At 36.1% G+C, this 17637-nt stretch overlaps 1 protein-coding gene and 1 non-coding gene across 2 annotated transcripts in view; one reads left to right on the top strand and one right to left on the bottom strand.

The window, feature by feature from the left end:
* Nucleotides 1-17637, bottom strand: part of Smp_160460 (Myb1-related transcription factor) — a gene marked incomplete at both ends in the record, with an annotated part of 98476 nt that overhangs the window by 44415 nt on the left and 36424 nt on the right. The window contains 2 exons of the mRNA XM_018792900.1: nucleotides 407-1702; nucleotides 3682-4487. Of these exons, the coding sequence (XP_018647466.1) occupies nucleotides 407-1702; nucleotides 3682-4487 (2102 nt within the window). The remainder of the gene's footprint in view (nucleotides 1-406; nucleotides 1703-3681; nucleotides 4488-17637) is intronic.
* Smp_tRNA_01417_Gln_TTG.1.1 lies at nucleotides 15958-16024 on the top strand. Its single transcript has one exon. It is a non-coding gene (tRNA).

The raw sequence follows: 17637 nt of genomic DNA, 5'->3' as shown, positions 1-17637 counted from the left end.
TGGTAGAAGTAGTAAGAGTATAAGCAGTAATGTGAAAGATTAGGGTCGACATTTTCTAACCCCACCCGTCCTTGTGGGAAGGCAGTATCGCTGTCATGCTGGTTGTCTGAAGGAAACACCTTACTGCTGTCACACCTCTGTACAGTCGGCAGTACGACTTCGCCTTCGGACCTTGGGTTTGCTGCTTTTAGTCTCAACGCTCTTCAACCGACCTGCCTGGCATGATAGGACCTTGAGGAACGGTTGTTCCAGCCAATATAGCTCGATTGGTTCATCACGTTAGGCAAGCCCGACCACCGCATCAAGGTAGCAGCAACACTTAGTTAAAAAATGATCAGTAATATCAATTAAGAAAGAACTTTAAGGCATCAAATGATGATAGATAGAATCGACAATTTCAACTTACCAAATGAATATTTGGTGGCATAATATTATTATCATTATTAATATTAGTAGTATGTATCATATGTTTTTCATCAAAGAAAGCAGTAGTATTTGTAGGATTCTTTAATTGAAAATTTGCTAACACTTTTAAATTATTATTATTATTATGATTCGATGATTGTATATGTTCAATAGATGACCATTTCTGATCAAATATATGCATATCTATTGGACATTGAACATCATTATCATGATTACTATTTGTAGGGTTTGAAATAGGATGCCACCAATCATCATTATTCATTAAACCAAATAATTCAGATCGTTGTGTTGAAGAATTAAGAAATTTATTACTACAAGTTGTAATGATTGAATTAGATAAACAATGAATTGATGATGGTAAAGATGTATGTTTTATGGGTGGTGTTGTACCTTGATCTGTTATTAACATTGTTGTTTCAGATGGAAACGATGTGTTGATTGTCAAAGGAAACTTTTCATTTCGTGATAATAATGAACAACTACCATTCGATATGGTTGTTGATGTTGGCGTGGTAGTTTTTACCAATGAGGTTGAAGAAAATGCTGAACCAAATTTTAACACAGATGATTCATCAACGGATACATGATGACGACTTTTATTATTAACATTATCAGTAATGGTATTATTAGTAGTATGAGTATCTTTTTTAATAATATCAACAATATGGTCAAATTCTGACGAATTTATGCGAAACAGTTGTTGTTGTTGTCCTGATGTATGATCATCATTTTGTGATAACCATGAATTATCATGAATTGATGTTGAACATGCTGATGTCAATATAGGCTGATGATGTTGACATTGATGACAACTAACTACAATATTTGATAAAGACTCAGTTTGATGATCAAATGTTAACTGTGACTTTTGTTGTTGACTTAACATATTAGGGCTATTACAACAATGATCAATTAATGAAGTGTTATAGGATGATTCTAATATTTGTTTGTTAAGTGGATATGACCAAGTATTATTATCATTATTAATATTACTATTCATCGGATGATGACGATGATCATGACTATTAGATGACTGTATTTTCAAATCTAAAGTATTTGGTGATGCATTAACCAAGTCGAATAGAGTGGAACTAGGTGAATTCACATTTGTAATGGAATTATTTGATGTTATTGTTGTATTAGTAGCTCTTGTTGTCGATAAATCGGTCGAATTGGAAGGATTTGAAGAAGCAGCTGTAGTCATCACAAATGTAGTAGGCCTAGTATTTGCTCCAACAATACTTGATAAAACAGAGTCGTAGCTATTTTTTGATGCCTATATTTATCAATAGATTAATAAACAAGAGCGATATTATTAATGTAAGTGGGATTTATAAGGATGGTTGAATTTTATAGATTGCATTACAAACTGACGTTAGTTAGACAAGCATTCCTGTAGTAGTGTAGGGTCTCCTAGAAGTGAGAGATCACATTTTGTGAGACCCGGAGGTCCTCAGTCCGATCCCTAGTAGGACCGTGAGTGAATACTGTTGAAGTGTTCAATACCATGACAAAACTAACTAAATTTGGTCAGCGACGTACAATATGGAATAAGAATATTAGCAAACAGCTGTCTAATTTGTTTTAAAAACCTACAGACGACCAGGTGTAATGTAGGAGGGACAACTTAATAATGTCTCTTCTGAACGAAATAATGAATAAAGCAAGTTTAAATTTCTTGAAGATAAATTCTATTCAGAGGACAGAAAAATTACAAAACGATTGTGCGATTGGCCCCAAGAAATCGCCCGTTGAATATTGTGTTCAATATTGGTTATTGGAACGAAAGCTACAAACAGCTTCAATAATCAAAGTGAAACTCGGACATATTTCAAAGTAAACTCACACCACGAAATGATTTTGATTTATGATGAAACACATTTCCGTGAAGAACGAACCACCATCCAAAAATAACAATTATATGCTAACTGGTAACTAATATGAAGACATTCGTGAAACTCAAGCAGGAAATCATCATTATAACGTTCATCCTTTCGAGAGTGAGATAGTATCTCAGTAATGTTAACACATTTACGAAGTACAGATTCGAGTGATATCCGAAATTTGAGGCCTCATACATGGCTACGAGAAATTCTACCGGCCACTGCGCCTCCCACAAAACTTCATGGATTACCTCACAAAATTATTCTCCAGTGAGAATATACTAATAACTAATGTAGGAAGCGTACGAAGATTGTCTAGTACATTGTGGTTTTAAAGATCAGCTCGTGTGTGTAAACTATGGCGGTGTATGGTGCGGTGTCCCAGTCAGATTGGTCGGCAAGGCGTTTTTGGGGAGAGTCTATGTAGGCCCTTCTGGAATGAATTCCGTGTTTTCAAGGCCCACAAACCCATAGCGTTGATGTGGTTTTGTGGGGGAACTGCAGTCCCGCAGATTTTTCCGTGTATCTTGGTATCGTAGGAAGAGCAAGCGAAGGATATTTGAAGGTTTCAATTACCTTGGATAGATATAGTCAACATGCATACTAGGTAGCAAACGGACTTTCATCCGAGTATCCCCTGATATACACACAGGTATACCTACACTGTGAGCAAATATACGTTACAGATGCTTCCCATAGCACACACATAGGTACATTCACCCACTTGGTAGGGTAGATGTTCACCACACCCTTGGAATCGTATTTGCCACAAAGACTCTCTTACACATTGCACACATACCATTAAGCCCATGTCTACCGCCCAAGTACTTCCCAACACACATATAAGCATAAGCATTCTCTCAATGGAGGTTTTTGTTCGCCTCTCCTTAGTATTTGCTACCACATCTTTTTATTATGTATTAGACTGATAGACTAGGCTACTTATTTTACTAGGCATAGAGCAGACAATATTTCAATTAACGTTTACTTTGTACGAGACCACATGCACACCGTTTACATATCCCTACATACTTGGACTACGTAGGCCCGAGGACTTCTGCAATCGTTATACATGAGCATACACATTAGGTGACCCCGTGCGGTTACGTGAGCCTCGACCAGAACCTGAGTTGATCGAGGATACAACAGAGTGAGTGGTCAGTCCGATCTCCGCTGACCGCCTAAGTTTGCTAGTAAGGTTGCCCCTACCATTCAGTAGCACCGCGAGAAGGTCTCATGTCGGATTTCGCTGTTAGTTGTAAACTATACAACCTTTCAGTTACTATTATTACTACCATAAAATTAGATTTTATATCATTACCACCGATCAGCTAACCATCAAATTAATTAGTACCAACAAAAATATGCTTACTGTAAATGCCTTTGAATGAGATTTTAAACTGAATGACTTCAAAGAGTCTATATCAGTAGACGTTGAACAGCCTTTTTTCTTGGAATCTAAAACATTGTTATTTTTCTTGACATGATCAGAGCTTGCATGAAATAAATTAAAATGTATTGGTTTATTACTTTCTTGATTATCATTAATGTCACTATCAATAGTAGTAGTATAGGTTTGGTTTGATTGTGATGTCGTTGTTACTGTTGTCGTTGTTGTAGTGGTGGGCGTGTTATTCATCCCAATTAAGCCAGCCGGCCCATAACCACCATGTAATCGCATATGACCATTTAGAGCAGATTGATTCTTAAAACGTTTCGCACAGATAGCGCATGCTACACGTTTTGGTTCTTCTAATGGATGTGCCATAAGCAAAGCAACTTTGGCAGCATTCGCTACTTCAATTGGATTCAAAGCAAAATTGTTAATTGTTACAGTATTTTTATGATTAATGCTGGCATCATTAGCAAATAATGTTTCATTAAAAATTGTATTCGTTATGGTTGGTGTCAGTGTCCCACTTGCTGATGATATTGTCGTTGTGGTGGTGTCCGACAATTCGTCAGTGATTACATTTATTGTATTCTCACTTTCCATATTGATATCCATCATATTATCATTATTATTATTATTTGGAGAGATTGGTTTAGAGAGAGAATTGGGTGAATGACAGACAATTCGTGATGGTGATGATGATGACGAACGATTGGAACGTAGAGATTTTTCGCCGGCATTTTGACTAGTTGCTGAGATTGACTGTTTTGATGACTTAGCATTATCTATACAATATGCAAACACATAAATGAATATAGGGAAATTGAAGAAAAAACTGTGAATACTTTTAGCAGCACATAGTTCAGTGCTTGTTTGTATTTATTTTTTTGTAGGAAAGGCAGTTGTAAATGACCAATAATTTAAGCATTAAAGATTTTATTTCTATTTTACAATGGATAAATAATTTTCTCAATCAGGTTTAGATGTGCATCCTGAATGGTATGCCTTCATGTAGCCAAGTTTTAGAACATATGGATTGTGAATGATAATGAAACCTATGACAGGTGTTTTGTGTTATTTCAGATTCATACAAGTGGGTGTACCTAGTTGCACCTTAGTGTTGGAGCTCACACTGAAATACGAACTTGTGAACTTTCACCTTAAACGTCAACCCGTCACCTGTTGCGTCCAGATAACTTAACCAATCACTAATTTTTTCAAACGGTCTGATGATTCATACTAGAAGTGCGGATTTGTATTGTTATTATTACTATTATTTATATTGTCCATTCACTGACTCATTGAATAATGCATTCAGAGTCTGAGGTGAAATGTATTGGGTTCTAGCCTCAGTGTGAGTAACAAAACTTGGATACAGATATGTCCAGTTGACCAGTCATAAATAGGACAAAACGTATGTTCTAGATTCCACTACTAGTTATAATCTGCATGTACTTTTAAACCTGATCACTGAAGAAATGTATGGAAGAGTTTGACTGGAATTCCAGACCACAACTGACTTAAGATTCAGATAATTTAGTATAATCCCAGAATGAATTAATTCAACGCTACTGCGGTGCTTGCTACTTATTCTGTCAGACATAAGTAGTATGCAGCCTCAGTCGGCAGTGAGATACCTGGCAGCAGAAGATGGAAATGAGAACAGAAAGGAAATCAGAGAGCAATTGAAATGACAACAGAATTGAAGGAATAATGGAGTGTGTATATGACAATGCAAAAAAGATGTGGAAGTGATGTAAGTAATGTATGAGTTTCATATTTTTCGAAGCCACTGTGCGATTTCGCATTACACAATGAATTGGTTTTTCCCACTTGAACTATACAAGTACGTATTGATTGAATTATTAGACGTGTCTCGTATCTACCTACATAATTGCTATCCATATTTTGTCAATATATTAGACAAGCTAGAATATTGGTAAGATAAAGGTACAGAGTCGAATTATAAACTTCCTCTGATTGACAATTATATAGTGATTCATATGAGTATAAGGTTAATATCTAGTTGTATAGAAAAGGTATGTGTTATGTAACACCAATCAGAAGTCGAGTGGCTGGCAGCAGGTGGCTAAGAAGATCGGATTGAAGAGAACAGAAAGGAATGGAGAGGTGAAAGAATTGAGAAGGATGTAAAGGATAATTGATGGAAGATTTTCAAATGAAGTATTTAATGTATGGTCTTTACATTTTACAAAAGAACTCTGTCACTTTGCGTTACAGAATAAACTGTTTGTTTCCACCTGAGTTCTCATTCATCGCAGGCATATATTTGATAAAATTAAGAAAATTCGATCACGCTTAGGCTGTTGTATTAACTTGTCACATTCCTTTAAATCTTGAGAATTAGAATAATTTGTATAATTTCCATTTTTCTGTTACCTTTATATTTTCATAGTTGAAATCATGAGTCAATTGAAGCTAGAGCACCATGGAAAACCTGTAAGCACCGGATGGCCGGCTCAGTGGTCTATCGGTTAAGTGCTCTGGCGCGAGACTGGTAGGTCCTGTGTTCTAGTCTCGCGAGTGCGGGATCGTCGATGCGCACTGCTGAGGAGTCCCATAATAGGACGAAACAGCCGTCCAGTGCTTCCAGGTTTTCCATGGTGGTCTAGCTTCAATGGACTCATGATTTCAACTATGAAAATACTGAAATCTCCACAAAACCCCTTCTGATTTCATTTATATTCCTGTAAACATCTAATTCTTTCTTATCCATTTTGCTAATTATTTGTGTATTGAATCTTTACAACAGATCGACTTGTTCTCTGATTCATTATTTCTTTTTAATGTCAGAAGAAAAACAACATCGTTTTTATCATCGACTGAGATCAGCTACACAGCTCATTTCATTATCAGTAGCGTAGAGCACAGCATATATATACGGAGTAGTTCAAATTTCCACATCATGTCAATAGAGCCAGATGAAATTATTAAGATGACCAAAGACAAAGCTTTCTACTGGTACCAGTATCAGTGGAAGTAGAAAAGATTAGGCTTAAACAATATGATTGAAGAATAGAAAAAATGAATTAGTGAAACAGGAAAGTATAGGACAAGATCTTTGGGGAAACAAAGCTGAAACGCATCCGCTAGATATAAACTATTAATGATGATAATGATAATAGTCTTAAGAACTATTGTAAACCAGGAGTATATAAAACAAGTAAACATTATCTTAAGTCGAACCAATGAGCTTTTCAAATTTCATCAACATTTAATGCTAAAAGATCAACATTACATTCTATTTCATGGTATTTGTCTCTCACTCTTGACATATACTACTTATTTGTTTGCATTACAAAACCTGAAAATATTACGAGTTTCTTCCAGATTATGGCATCATTTTGAAAAAGGTGAAATAGTTATTATTGAATGACTTTTAATTTGAAATGATTATCTTAGTTGATATGATGTATTTGGTGCTGGATGATAAGATTCAACAATGTCTACAGAAGGCTATGGTATTAATAAGTAAGACAAGAAATCATGGAAAGATGGAGGTGTGGTAGTGGAAACTCAATTTCTTCCCGCTTTATTCTATGAGATAAATAATTTTTTTGTCTATGTATTATTGTTATTTAAACACGTAAATATTGGTACAAATGGGCACCAGATATATATGCGACACACAAATCTCATTTCATTTGTGTGAGGGCTGTGATACTGCCCAGTTGCCCAAACTGAAACAGGTGGTTTCGTAGAGGGCCACATCCGGAGCCTTCGATCTAAAGGTCTGATCCACAAGGCAGTGGAGCATCGTAAGGAGATGCAGTCCCATGGTAGCTGGTCACCAACGATTGATTCATACGCCCTTTGTTCCCTCAGGATACTGGAGCCAGCCCATGTGCACCATTGGTTTGGAATCAGGGTATTCCAACTCCCCTATGTGAACTTTCCGTGTCCACCAACCCAGTTATAGCTCCGGACATTGGCTTTCCGTCCTCTCAATTTCGTAAACAACACCCGTGGTGAGATAAGGCAGTGAGTAGGACTTCCCTAACAGAGGCTATATACGCGTAACCATGTGAAAGCATTTGGAGAGGGAGAGCGGACATTCTGCACTCTCGGCCGTACCAGAGCATTTGGGGGCTTTTTTGTGCATGATGATCAATCCAATGGCAGCAACAAAATGAGTTCAACTATTTTACTTCATAGGCTTCAATCAATAAGCTAATAATAGTATTAACAATATATATATATATATATATATATATATAAGGTACCTACCTACCTACATATCAAAACACAATGGTAACAATCAAAGGGGGGAGTTGATAATATTATAAAAACATTTTTGAACATACCTTACTTTGATTTATGTATTAAACAATAAATTATGCCTATTCCATTCCATCTTACTAAATTTAGTAGATTTGTTTGTTTGTTTATTTTTTTCTTAAATAATCTAATTTTATTCCGATTAATGAAGATCATTTTCATCTCTAATTATATAAATTCTCATTTGTTTATTTATTTCTATTCAGATTGTTTAAATTCAACTATTCAATATTCATATATATAATTGAAATCATGAGTCAATTGAAGCTAGACCACCATCAAAAACCTGGAAGCATTGGACGGCCGTTTCATCCTATTGTAGGACTCTTCAGCAGTGCGTATCCACGATCCCGCCCCGCGAGCGAGATTCGAACCCAGGACCTACCAGTCTTAACCGATAGACCACTGAGCCGGCATCCAACAGTGTTAATGTCTAACTTCAACCAATCCACGAAGATGAGCAACCACTTCACCAATGTCTTCAGTGAGTTGATATCTCCCAACAAACCTCGTTGAACTCCACTGGTTACTGCTTCTAACTAGAACTCCAGAAAATACCTCATGGAGCCAGTCACTAATGAGCATATGATAAGGGGGTTTTCTGTGGAGATTTTAAGTAATATTATATATACTTGAAATCATGAGTCAGTTGAAGCTAGACCACTGTAGAAAACCTGGAAGCAATATTCAATAATTAATTTTTTTTTGTGTTTTTGAAATGATTAGTTATAAATATTTTATTGTTGTAATTGTTTTTTTGTTTGATTTACAACTAAAATATCTTTTACTTACTTACTCACGCCCGTTACTCCCGATGGAGCATAGGCCTCCAACCAGCACTCTCCAACTCACTCTGTCCTGGGCCTCTCTTTCTAGTTCTATCCAACTTTTGTTCATTCTTCTCATGTCTGTCTCCATTTCTCGGTGTAATGTGTTCTTTGGTCTTCCTCTTCTCCTTTGGCCTCCAGGGTTATATGTGAGGTCTTGTCTTGTGACACAGTTCGGTGATTTCCCTAAAGTGTGTCCTATCTAATTCCAGCGCTTCTTCCTGATTTCTTCCTCCACTGGAATCTGGTTTGTTGTCTCCTACAGTAGGTTGTTGCTGATAGTGTTTGGTCAACGGATCCGAAGTATTTTGCGTAGGCAACTGTTAATAAACATCTGTATCTTCTGGATGATGACTTTCGTAGTTCTCCAGGTTTCCGCCTCATACAGTAGAACTATCTTGACATTTGTATTGAAAATTCTGATCCTCGTGTTGGTTGACAATTGTTTCTAGATGTTCTTCAGTTGTATATAGGCTTTGCCGATCCGCGTCTTCACATCTGCATCAGATCCACCGTATTCATCAATGATGTTGTCCGGAAAATATCTTTTACTGCTTGTAAATTATAGTAAATCAATTATAATTGTGGTATACTGTTCAGTTCTCTGCTATAAATGTTCATATTTGTGCAACATATTGATGTATATTTAGTTAGTATGAGGGATTTATATAGATTGTATTATTTTTACAGTGGAATTGAGAAAATGGTCTTGACTAGATCATGATTTCGAACCTAGAAGTACTGGATGGCCGTTTCATTTTAGAATGAAACTTAACAGCAATAAGCGTCCACAATCTTGCACACGGGAATCGAACCATAGACCCTAGGTCTCGTATGAATACTTAATCTCTAGACTAGCAGTGATAATGTTTTACTTCAATCAATGCATGATCTTGCGCAACTTTTCATCAATCGTCTGCGGTGGATAACTGTATTATAACCTACACGGCAAGAGCTTTATTAATCACGACTTCTTATTAGAAGAGTTGGGCAAGATCATGTATATTTAATTGCTCATGAATTGTCGTATTTGTGTGCTTCATGGTTTATTTATTTATTTAAACACATAAATATTGGTACAAAGGGGGCATCAGATATATATGCGCCACACAAATTTCATTTGATTTGTGTGAGGGCTATGATACTGCCTAGGTGCCCAAACTGAAACAGGTGGTTTTCTCAGGGGGCCACACCCAGAGTATTTGTCCTAAAGGTCTAATCCATAAGGCAATGGAGCATCGTGAGGAGATGCAGTCCCATGGTAGCCAGTCACCAACGATTGGTTCATACGCCATTTGTTCCTTCACGATACTGGTTTGGAATCACGGTTTTTCAACTCCCCTAGGTGGACTTTCCGTGTCTATCAACCTGGTTAAAGCGCCGGATATTCACTTTTCGTCTTCTCAATTTCGTAAAGAACACCCCCACCACGAGAACGCAGTGAGTAGGACTTCCCTGGCAGAGGCTATATACGCGTGGCCATGTGAGAGCATTTCTAGAGAGAGAGCGGACTCTCCCCTCTCTCGGCCGTACCAGGGCATTTGGAGGCGCTTCATGGTAATTAGTCACATAAAATTTTCTAGTCTGAGATACACAGAATAATTAAAATAACCCATAGTATCATTGAATAAGAAAAAGAGAATTCAGTGAGGAAAGTTTTCTTTTCCACGTAATCATTTACTTTAACCTGTACATTAATATATACATAGTTTCTAATGCAATCTTTTCTATCCTCCTATAGACATATATTTTACATATAACTATAAATACTAATGCATAGATTAAGTAAATGATTTCGTCGAAAAGAAAATTTTCTCCGCTGAATTCTTTTTTACATATTCAGTACACAGAATAATTAGAAGTACTTATCTGGTCTGTTAAACAAGGAAGAGACGAGTAAATACAAATCGTGAAATTAAATGTGAATGAGTTCTATTTCAAATTATATAAAAAGCCAGGCGATAAAAATATCACTGTTATGTTTTGTTGTCAGCATAAAATGAAAGTGACATAGCGAGGCGTCAGTTGTTTATTTCTTTTTATTTATAACTTGTGAATCAATGAGTTTCTGTTTCAACAAACTTCTATGATAGAAAGCCCTAGAACAAGTCACCCTGTTGGAAAATAACCAAATCCCATCAGCAATACAGTTCCTAGAGATGTCTGAAAGTGGTGGTAGACAGCCCTTATACCTATGGCGACATTCCAGATCACTTGACTGACTAGTCGGAAATCAATTACTGCGGTAATGCCTCCCAATGCCCTGGTACGGGCGACAGTGGGGAGAGTCCGCTCTCCATCTCCAAATGCTTTCACATGGCCACGCGTATATAGCCTCTACCAGGGAAGTCCTACTCACTGCCTTCTCGTGGCATTACTGTTGTTTACGAAATTGAGAGGATGAAAAGCGAATGTCCGACGCTTTAACCGGGTTGGTGGACACAGAAAGTTCACCATGAGGAGTTGAAAAACCCTGATTCCAAACCAATCGTGCACATGGGCTGGCTCCAGTATCCTGAGGGAACAAATGGCGTATGAATCAATTATTCGTCACCGGCTACTATGGTACTGCATCTCCTCACTATGCTCCACTGCCTTGTGGATTAGACCTTTAGGTTAAAGACTCCGGGTGTGGCTCCCTGAGAAAACAACCTGCTTCAGTTTGGGCACCTGGGCAGTATCATAGCCCTCATACAAAAAAAATGAGATTTGTGTGGTGCATATATATCTGGTGCCCATTTGTACCAATATTTATGTGTTTAAATAAATAAAATAAACCGCTGTTACCTAGCACGATCCTCAACCAATATCACTAGTGAACGACTACGTTCATTCCACTGATCAACACATCTCGCTGATTAAGACTGAGAAATTTATCACAGAGCTAATCATCAGTGGATCTATGATAATTAATTAAAAATAATTAAGATCCATGAAAATTCTAATAATATTATTGTTTACGATCAAAATACCATCCATTTATCGGATCTAGGACCCATCAGACTGAGGCGGGATCATGGATGCGCACTGCTGAGGAGTCCTTTGACAGGACGAAACGGTCGTCCAGTGCTCCCAGGTTTTCCATGGTGGTCTACCTTTAATTGACTCATGATCTCAACTATTAAAAATCATTCATATAATTATTATCAGTTATGTAAGCCCGAAAAAAAAATAAAAGAAATGCAAAGTGGGAAAGGTGTAACTGATAAACGACAAATAAACAACTCAGTTAAAAAAAAAGGAAACAAATAAACAACAGCGTAGATCAAATAGTACATATATGTATACAAGTCGAATCATAATAGTGACTACTAGTAAAACTACCACCACTACCCCTAAATATAATAAATAGATAACCGCATATCTACACATACCCACAACTGTGTAACCATATGTATGACACACAAACCATAAAATATAATGGGTAACTAATATATATAGTATATAATTAACAATAAGAGTATTTCCAATCCGTAGAATGTGATAAATACTCAATTGTCTAAAACTTATACAACATGAACATTGTACCTACATAAACTTGGATACACAAAGACAAAAGGAGAGGAAGAGAGAGAGACAAAAAATTTGTATACAAAACATTTCAAGGGGCTAATTAAGTGAAAATAGATTCATAATAGTTACCATCGAAATTATGAAAAAAGCCTGTTATACCTTAATGATGATTAATTAGTTTCAAATAGAATTTGTGATTGTATCTATGTGTCCGTTAGTTAGATATTACTATGCTTGTTTATAAATTATGATGTGAACTATAATAATATATTTCACCTTTTCTATGAATCAGAAAAGGGGTTTTGTGGAGATTTCAGTATTTTCATAGTTGAAATCATGAGTCCATTGAAGCTAGACCACCATGGAAAACCTGGAAGCACTGGACGGCCGTTTCTTCCTATTATGGAACTCCTCAGAAGTGCGCATCGACGATCCCGCACTCGCGAGATTCGAACCCAGGACCTACCAGCTTCGCGCTGGAGCACTTAACCGATAGACCACTGAATGTTGATTTCTTGGTATGAGAATTGATCTGCATTTGAGTTAATATAAGTTGTGTATTAAGGAATACACTTTGATGTATGACAGTTGGCATGTTCATTCATAGGAGCAAAAATATAGCATAACATTAGAGTATTTTGTGTTTAGCATGAAAGTTTAGTTTCATGGAATGTTTAACTGTAACCTGATCATTTAAGTAGTCAAATTTTATCTATTTGATTTTATGTTTAGATGTAGAAAATTTATAACTCACTCATGTTCACATAGGAGATTAATTTCATAAAGAAATTCCTAGAGTATTGATGAGAAATGACCATTTTAATTCGGTCATGTCCAGTGTGAAGTAGTTATCCACTAACATCACTAGGAGATGGTAGCACTTACTGAGAAGGTTCTGTGTTCAACTGCCAACAGGATTAAAGATTCGCACTGGCAAAGAGTCTCACACTCTGACGAAACAACTGTCCTTTGTTTCCTGGTTTTCAATGTTTGTCTAGTTAAGGTCGATTCACAGTATAAATTATGAATCCACCACATTAAGTCAAACACTATGAAGATATATAGAAAAGGGATTTGATTCTAGAGTGACAAAACATTCTTACGTTTCAATAGCTGCCTTCCAGTTAAAAATGTCAACTTCATTATCTAAAAGAATGAGAGATAGATTGTCTAAATTAACTGTATTGTGCATTGAATTTTTCTTCTAAGCGTTGTTTGATTGAATAAGGGGAAGAATTAAAACATGAGTATGATTTTATACGCGTGATGATTTATCTGTAAAGCTTTTGACGTATTCCTAAACACCATTATCAGTCGTAGTAGAACCCGATATTGCGTATTGCCTCGATATAACCTTAATTCACAAGCATGGTAAGCAAAGATAGATAGTGGCTAGCAGTGGAATCCTGGATGTGCGTAGATGCAGGTACATCCAGCTGACGAGTCACAAATACGACGAAACGCGCGTCAAACTGGATTCCACTGTTAGCCACTATCCATCTTTGCTTACAATGCTTGTGAATTAAGGCTATATAGAGGCAATACGCACAGTATGCACATATGTCAATAAGAGACTGACCAGTTGCAGTCCTAAACATCAATGGGAAGATTCAAACAAACAATACTAAGTTGAATTTATATGAGAGAAACTTCAAATTATAAGTGTTACTACATAAGCTGCGAAGGACAATCTAAGTGTCATACATCACTATATGCACAATAGAGTTTAATTTATGATATTGATTGGAAGTTGGTACCTTAAATAGCCAATTATACATTATCTGTTACTGATTAGCAGCCATGTTATAGTATATTAACTACAGTCTGATAATGTATAAATAATTCATGTCGACTAATCAGAATTATTCTGTTGTTTACGAAGTGAATCGTTCGTCATCCTTATTAGAACTTTATTTAAAAGTTATGATTTGCATAAGAACTTAAATGATCTGAAAATATTATCGATAAGCTAGTCAAATCACATATACATACACAATACTACTCAAAGTAAGCAGTGATTAGGCATATATAACACATGCCCCAATCACTTCAGTTGATAAAAATTCATATGACCAACAGGTTTACCATCTTAGCCTGATGCCCCCTATGACTAAATTCATTATTTAATCGATCATTCTATAAAAAGCGAGTAATATTATGAATGCGCATAGAATCCAGGCTAAGTATGTTTTATACTTTCGAATATATTGTTTCACAACCATAAATTAAAACAAAGCACACAACTGTGAAGCATACATTCCTTTTGACCGATAGACGTTTTTCTCACCCTACCACAAATGATGTAAGTTGGTAAGACCTAACTGAGCTTTTTGACTCTGTGGACTTAACAGCAGTAGTATCTTGTAAAAGAGCACAGTGCATATACACATCAGATTACCTTACCATGCGCAGTACAATAACTCTCTAATTACATGCAAACGGAATATGATCAGTATAACCAACCATAATGACTAATATACTGTACAAATTATTATTCTATTGTTACCAACATCTAGCCAACAACTTGAAAGAATGAATATTTGAGCATCAGGACAAACTTTGGTTCCACTTTATATGAAAAAATAGCACACACAACACAGGAATATTAATTTTAGAAAAAAACTGATAACAAAGAACCAAGGAAAAGAATTCAATATCTTGTCGACGTTGCATTCTCCAAGTTCAATGATGTATTTCTGAAGTTATATTCAATATGAAATGGGCATTTCTTAATATTGGTTAGAACGAAAATTAAAGCTTCGACTAAATAATACAATACTACAAAGAGCAACTGGTATTTCAGATATAAATTAAATAAATAGTTTCACTAACTTCTAGTCTAAGCCATGTTGGTAGATGCAGACTACTTGGTTGCGGTCCACGTGACTATGGTTGGAGACTCCGGGTGAAATGGATCAGAATCGATAACAATGGCGTCGGTGTAAACATTCTTTGTCTTCCCTTAAACCGTGAGATTAAAATTGCTTTATATCTTTTATTTCTTCCTGTACTATATCCTTATATACAATCTTTCTTTTACATACTACCATCACTAAATTAACTACTTCTATGAATTTGGTGTTCATCTTATTGTGCTAATGAGGTATGGCAACTTAAACAGATGCACATATGTGCCTGGTCCAACGTTTTAGCTGACTGACATTCACTAAATTCAAAGCCTATAATCATAATAGAATCATTTAGAAATCACCATAGAACTGAAGTTTTAAGTCTCAGAAAGAAAATGAATAAACAAATATAGAGAGAGAGAGTCATAAACAAATTCAACAGAGTTCAAATAAACAGAATTGACAAAATAATGTCTGGGTTGTTTTTTTGTTGATGGAAACTAATTAAATCTATTTGAAACAATTTAAAAATAATTTTGATGCTAGATTGTTGGAAGTAGACGACAAACAGTTAGTTATGGTCCGAATAAATTTATTGAATCAATTCAGACTGAGTCTGGGTTCGGTTCGAATCTCACAGGAAGCTATAGTTCTCTAAAGATTGTAAGTATGCTTTACTAACGAATTTCTTAGACGTTTCCTGATATCTCAAATAACTTAACATCAAAATATATTGTACGTTGCACAAGAAAGTGACTATCAGGACTCAGTGGCCGAGTGGATAACGCGATGGCGTTTGAAGCGAAAGGTACTGGGTTCGAGTCCCAGAGTGAACATCAACTCTGAGATGCAGGTACATCCAGCTGACGAGTCACAAATACGACGAAACGCGCAACAAACTGGATTCCACTGATAGCCACTATACATCTTTGCTTACCATGCTTGTGAATTAAGACTATACCGAGACAATACGCACAGTATACACATATGCCAATTACAGACTGACCAGTTGCAGTCCTAAACATCGATGGGAAGATTCAAACAAACAATACTAAATGAATTTATATTGTACATGAAGTTGAGTTTTTTAGACTAGTGAACACATTGCAACTTGATCAATAGAATCCCATCAGTGCTAAATGACTACACAAATATGACATCAGTCACTAATCTGTGATTAATTAATTATACAAATAATTCAATTTATCAAAACAGGAATTATACAGCGAAATTCTCAAGGATTTGGAATGTATTCCTATGATGAGAACGATAACAGCTGAAAAAGAACTGAAAAATAAGCGAGTACTGAACTACTTATATCAAGACCTAGGTTAAATATTATTTAACATTATATGGACGTAAACACCGAGACAGCTGTAAAGTATTTCTTAAAATCTACGCTGAATTTCTAGATGAACTCCCACAGATTTTTTACCGTTACCCATCTAAGGCTGATGTAGGTAGCGGTTTCGAATACGTAACGAATGACTCAGCCATTCCACCTAATGAAGATTCACCACTTTACAAATAGATTGATAATATTTACATAGTGTCGTGAGTTTAAATTTAGAGTTGCATATTTGATAGTCTTATGATATCTTTAAAAGTCCTAGTACAACAGAGAGAGAGGATATAGTGAATGAAAACTCGACTAAGGAAGACCAATTTATTGTGTAACGCAAAATCTCATAGTGGCTTCGAAAAATATGAAACTCATACATTAAATACATCACTTGCACATCTTCTTTGCGTCGTCATTTACATACTCCATTATTCCTTCAAATCTATTATTATTTCGATTGTTCTCCGATTTTTATTCTGTTCTCTTAATTCCAATATTCTCAACCTTCCGCTCGCAGAGATTCCACTATCGGGGGATAAGTTTACTCTCGATTACGTCCAAACTCCTAACTTTCGTCATATTTCATAGATTGTTCAAAACCCAAGAAAGATTGTTTCACAAGGAGCAGGCTAGTTTTCGGTCTGATCGAGGATGTATTGATTATATCTTCACCCTCCACCAAATTTTAGAACACTGTCATACTTAACACAGGCCAACAATCGTAGTGTTTATTGACATCAGAGCTGCCTTTGATTCATTGGACATGGCTGTTATCCGGGGTTGTGTATTGAAGAAATGTGTGACTGAAAAGTTTATTAAAATCTTGAAGGTTCTATACACAAACACTTTAGACAGAGTGAGGACATACAACTACATCTCTTCATTGTTTCAGTCAAACAGTGGGATTCGGTAGGGTTGCACAATCTCGCTATTCCTGTTCAACTCTGCTATCGATGACGTTTTGGAAACAGCTCGGATGGATGTAAGTAATGTTGATGTGGATATGTTGCCTGGAGAAAAACTTCTCGATCTTGAGTATGCGGATGATATTGTCTTACTGCCCAAGCCATGCAATCCGCACTTAATCAGTTGGCAATTAATGTCT

Source organism: Schistosoma mansoni, chromosome 1 (assembly GCF_000237925.1).
Source record: "Schistosoma mansoni strain Puerto Rico chromosome 1, complete genome".
Classification (NCBI taxonomy): Eukaryota; Metazoa; Platyhelminthes; class Trematoda; order Strigeidida; family Schistosomatidae; genus Schistosoma; species Schistosoma mansoni.
Note: the sequence above shows the minus strand (reverse complement) of the source record. Positions and strands in the feature narration are given on the sequence as shown.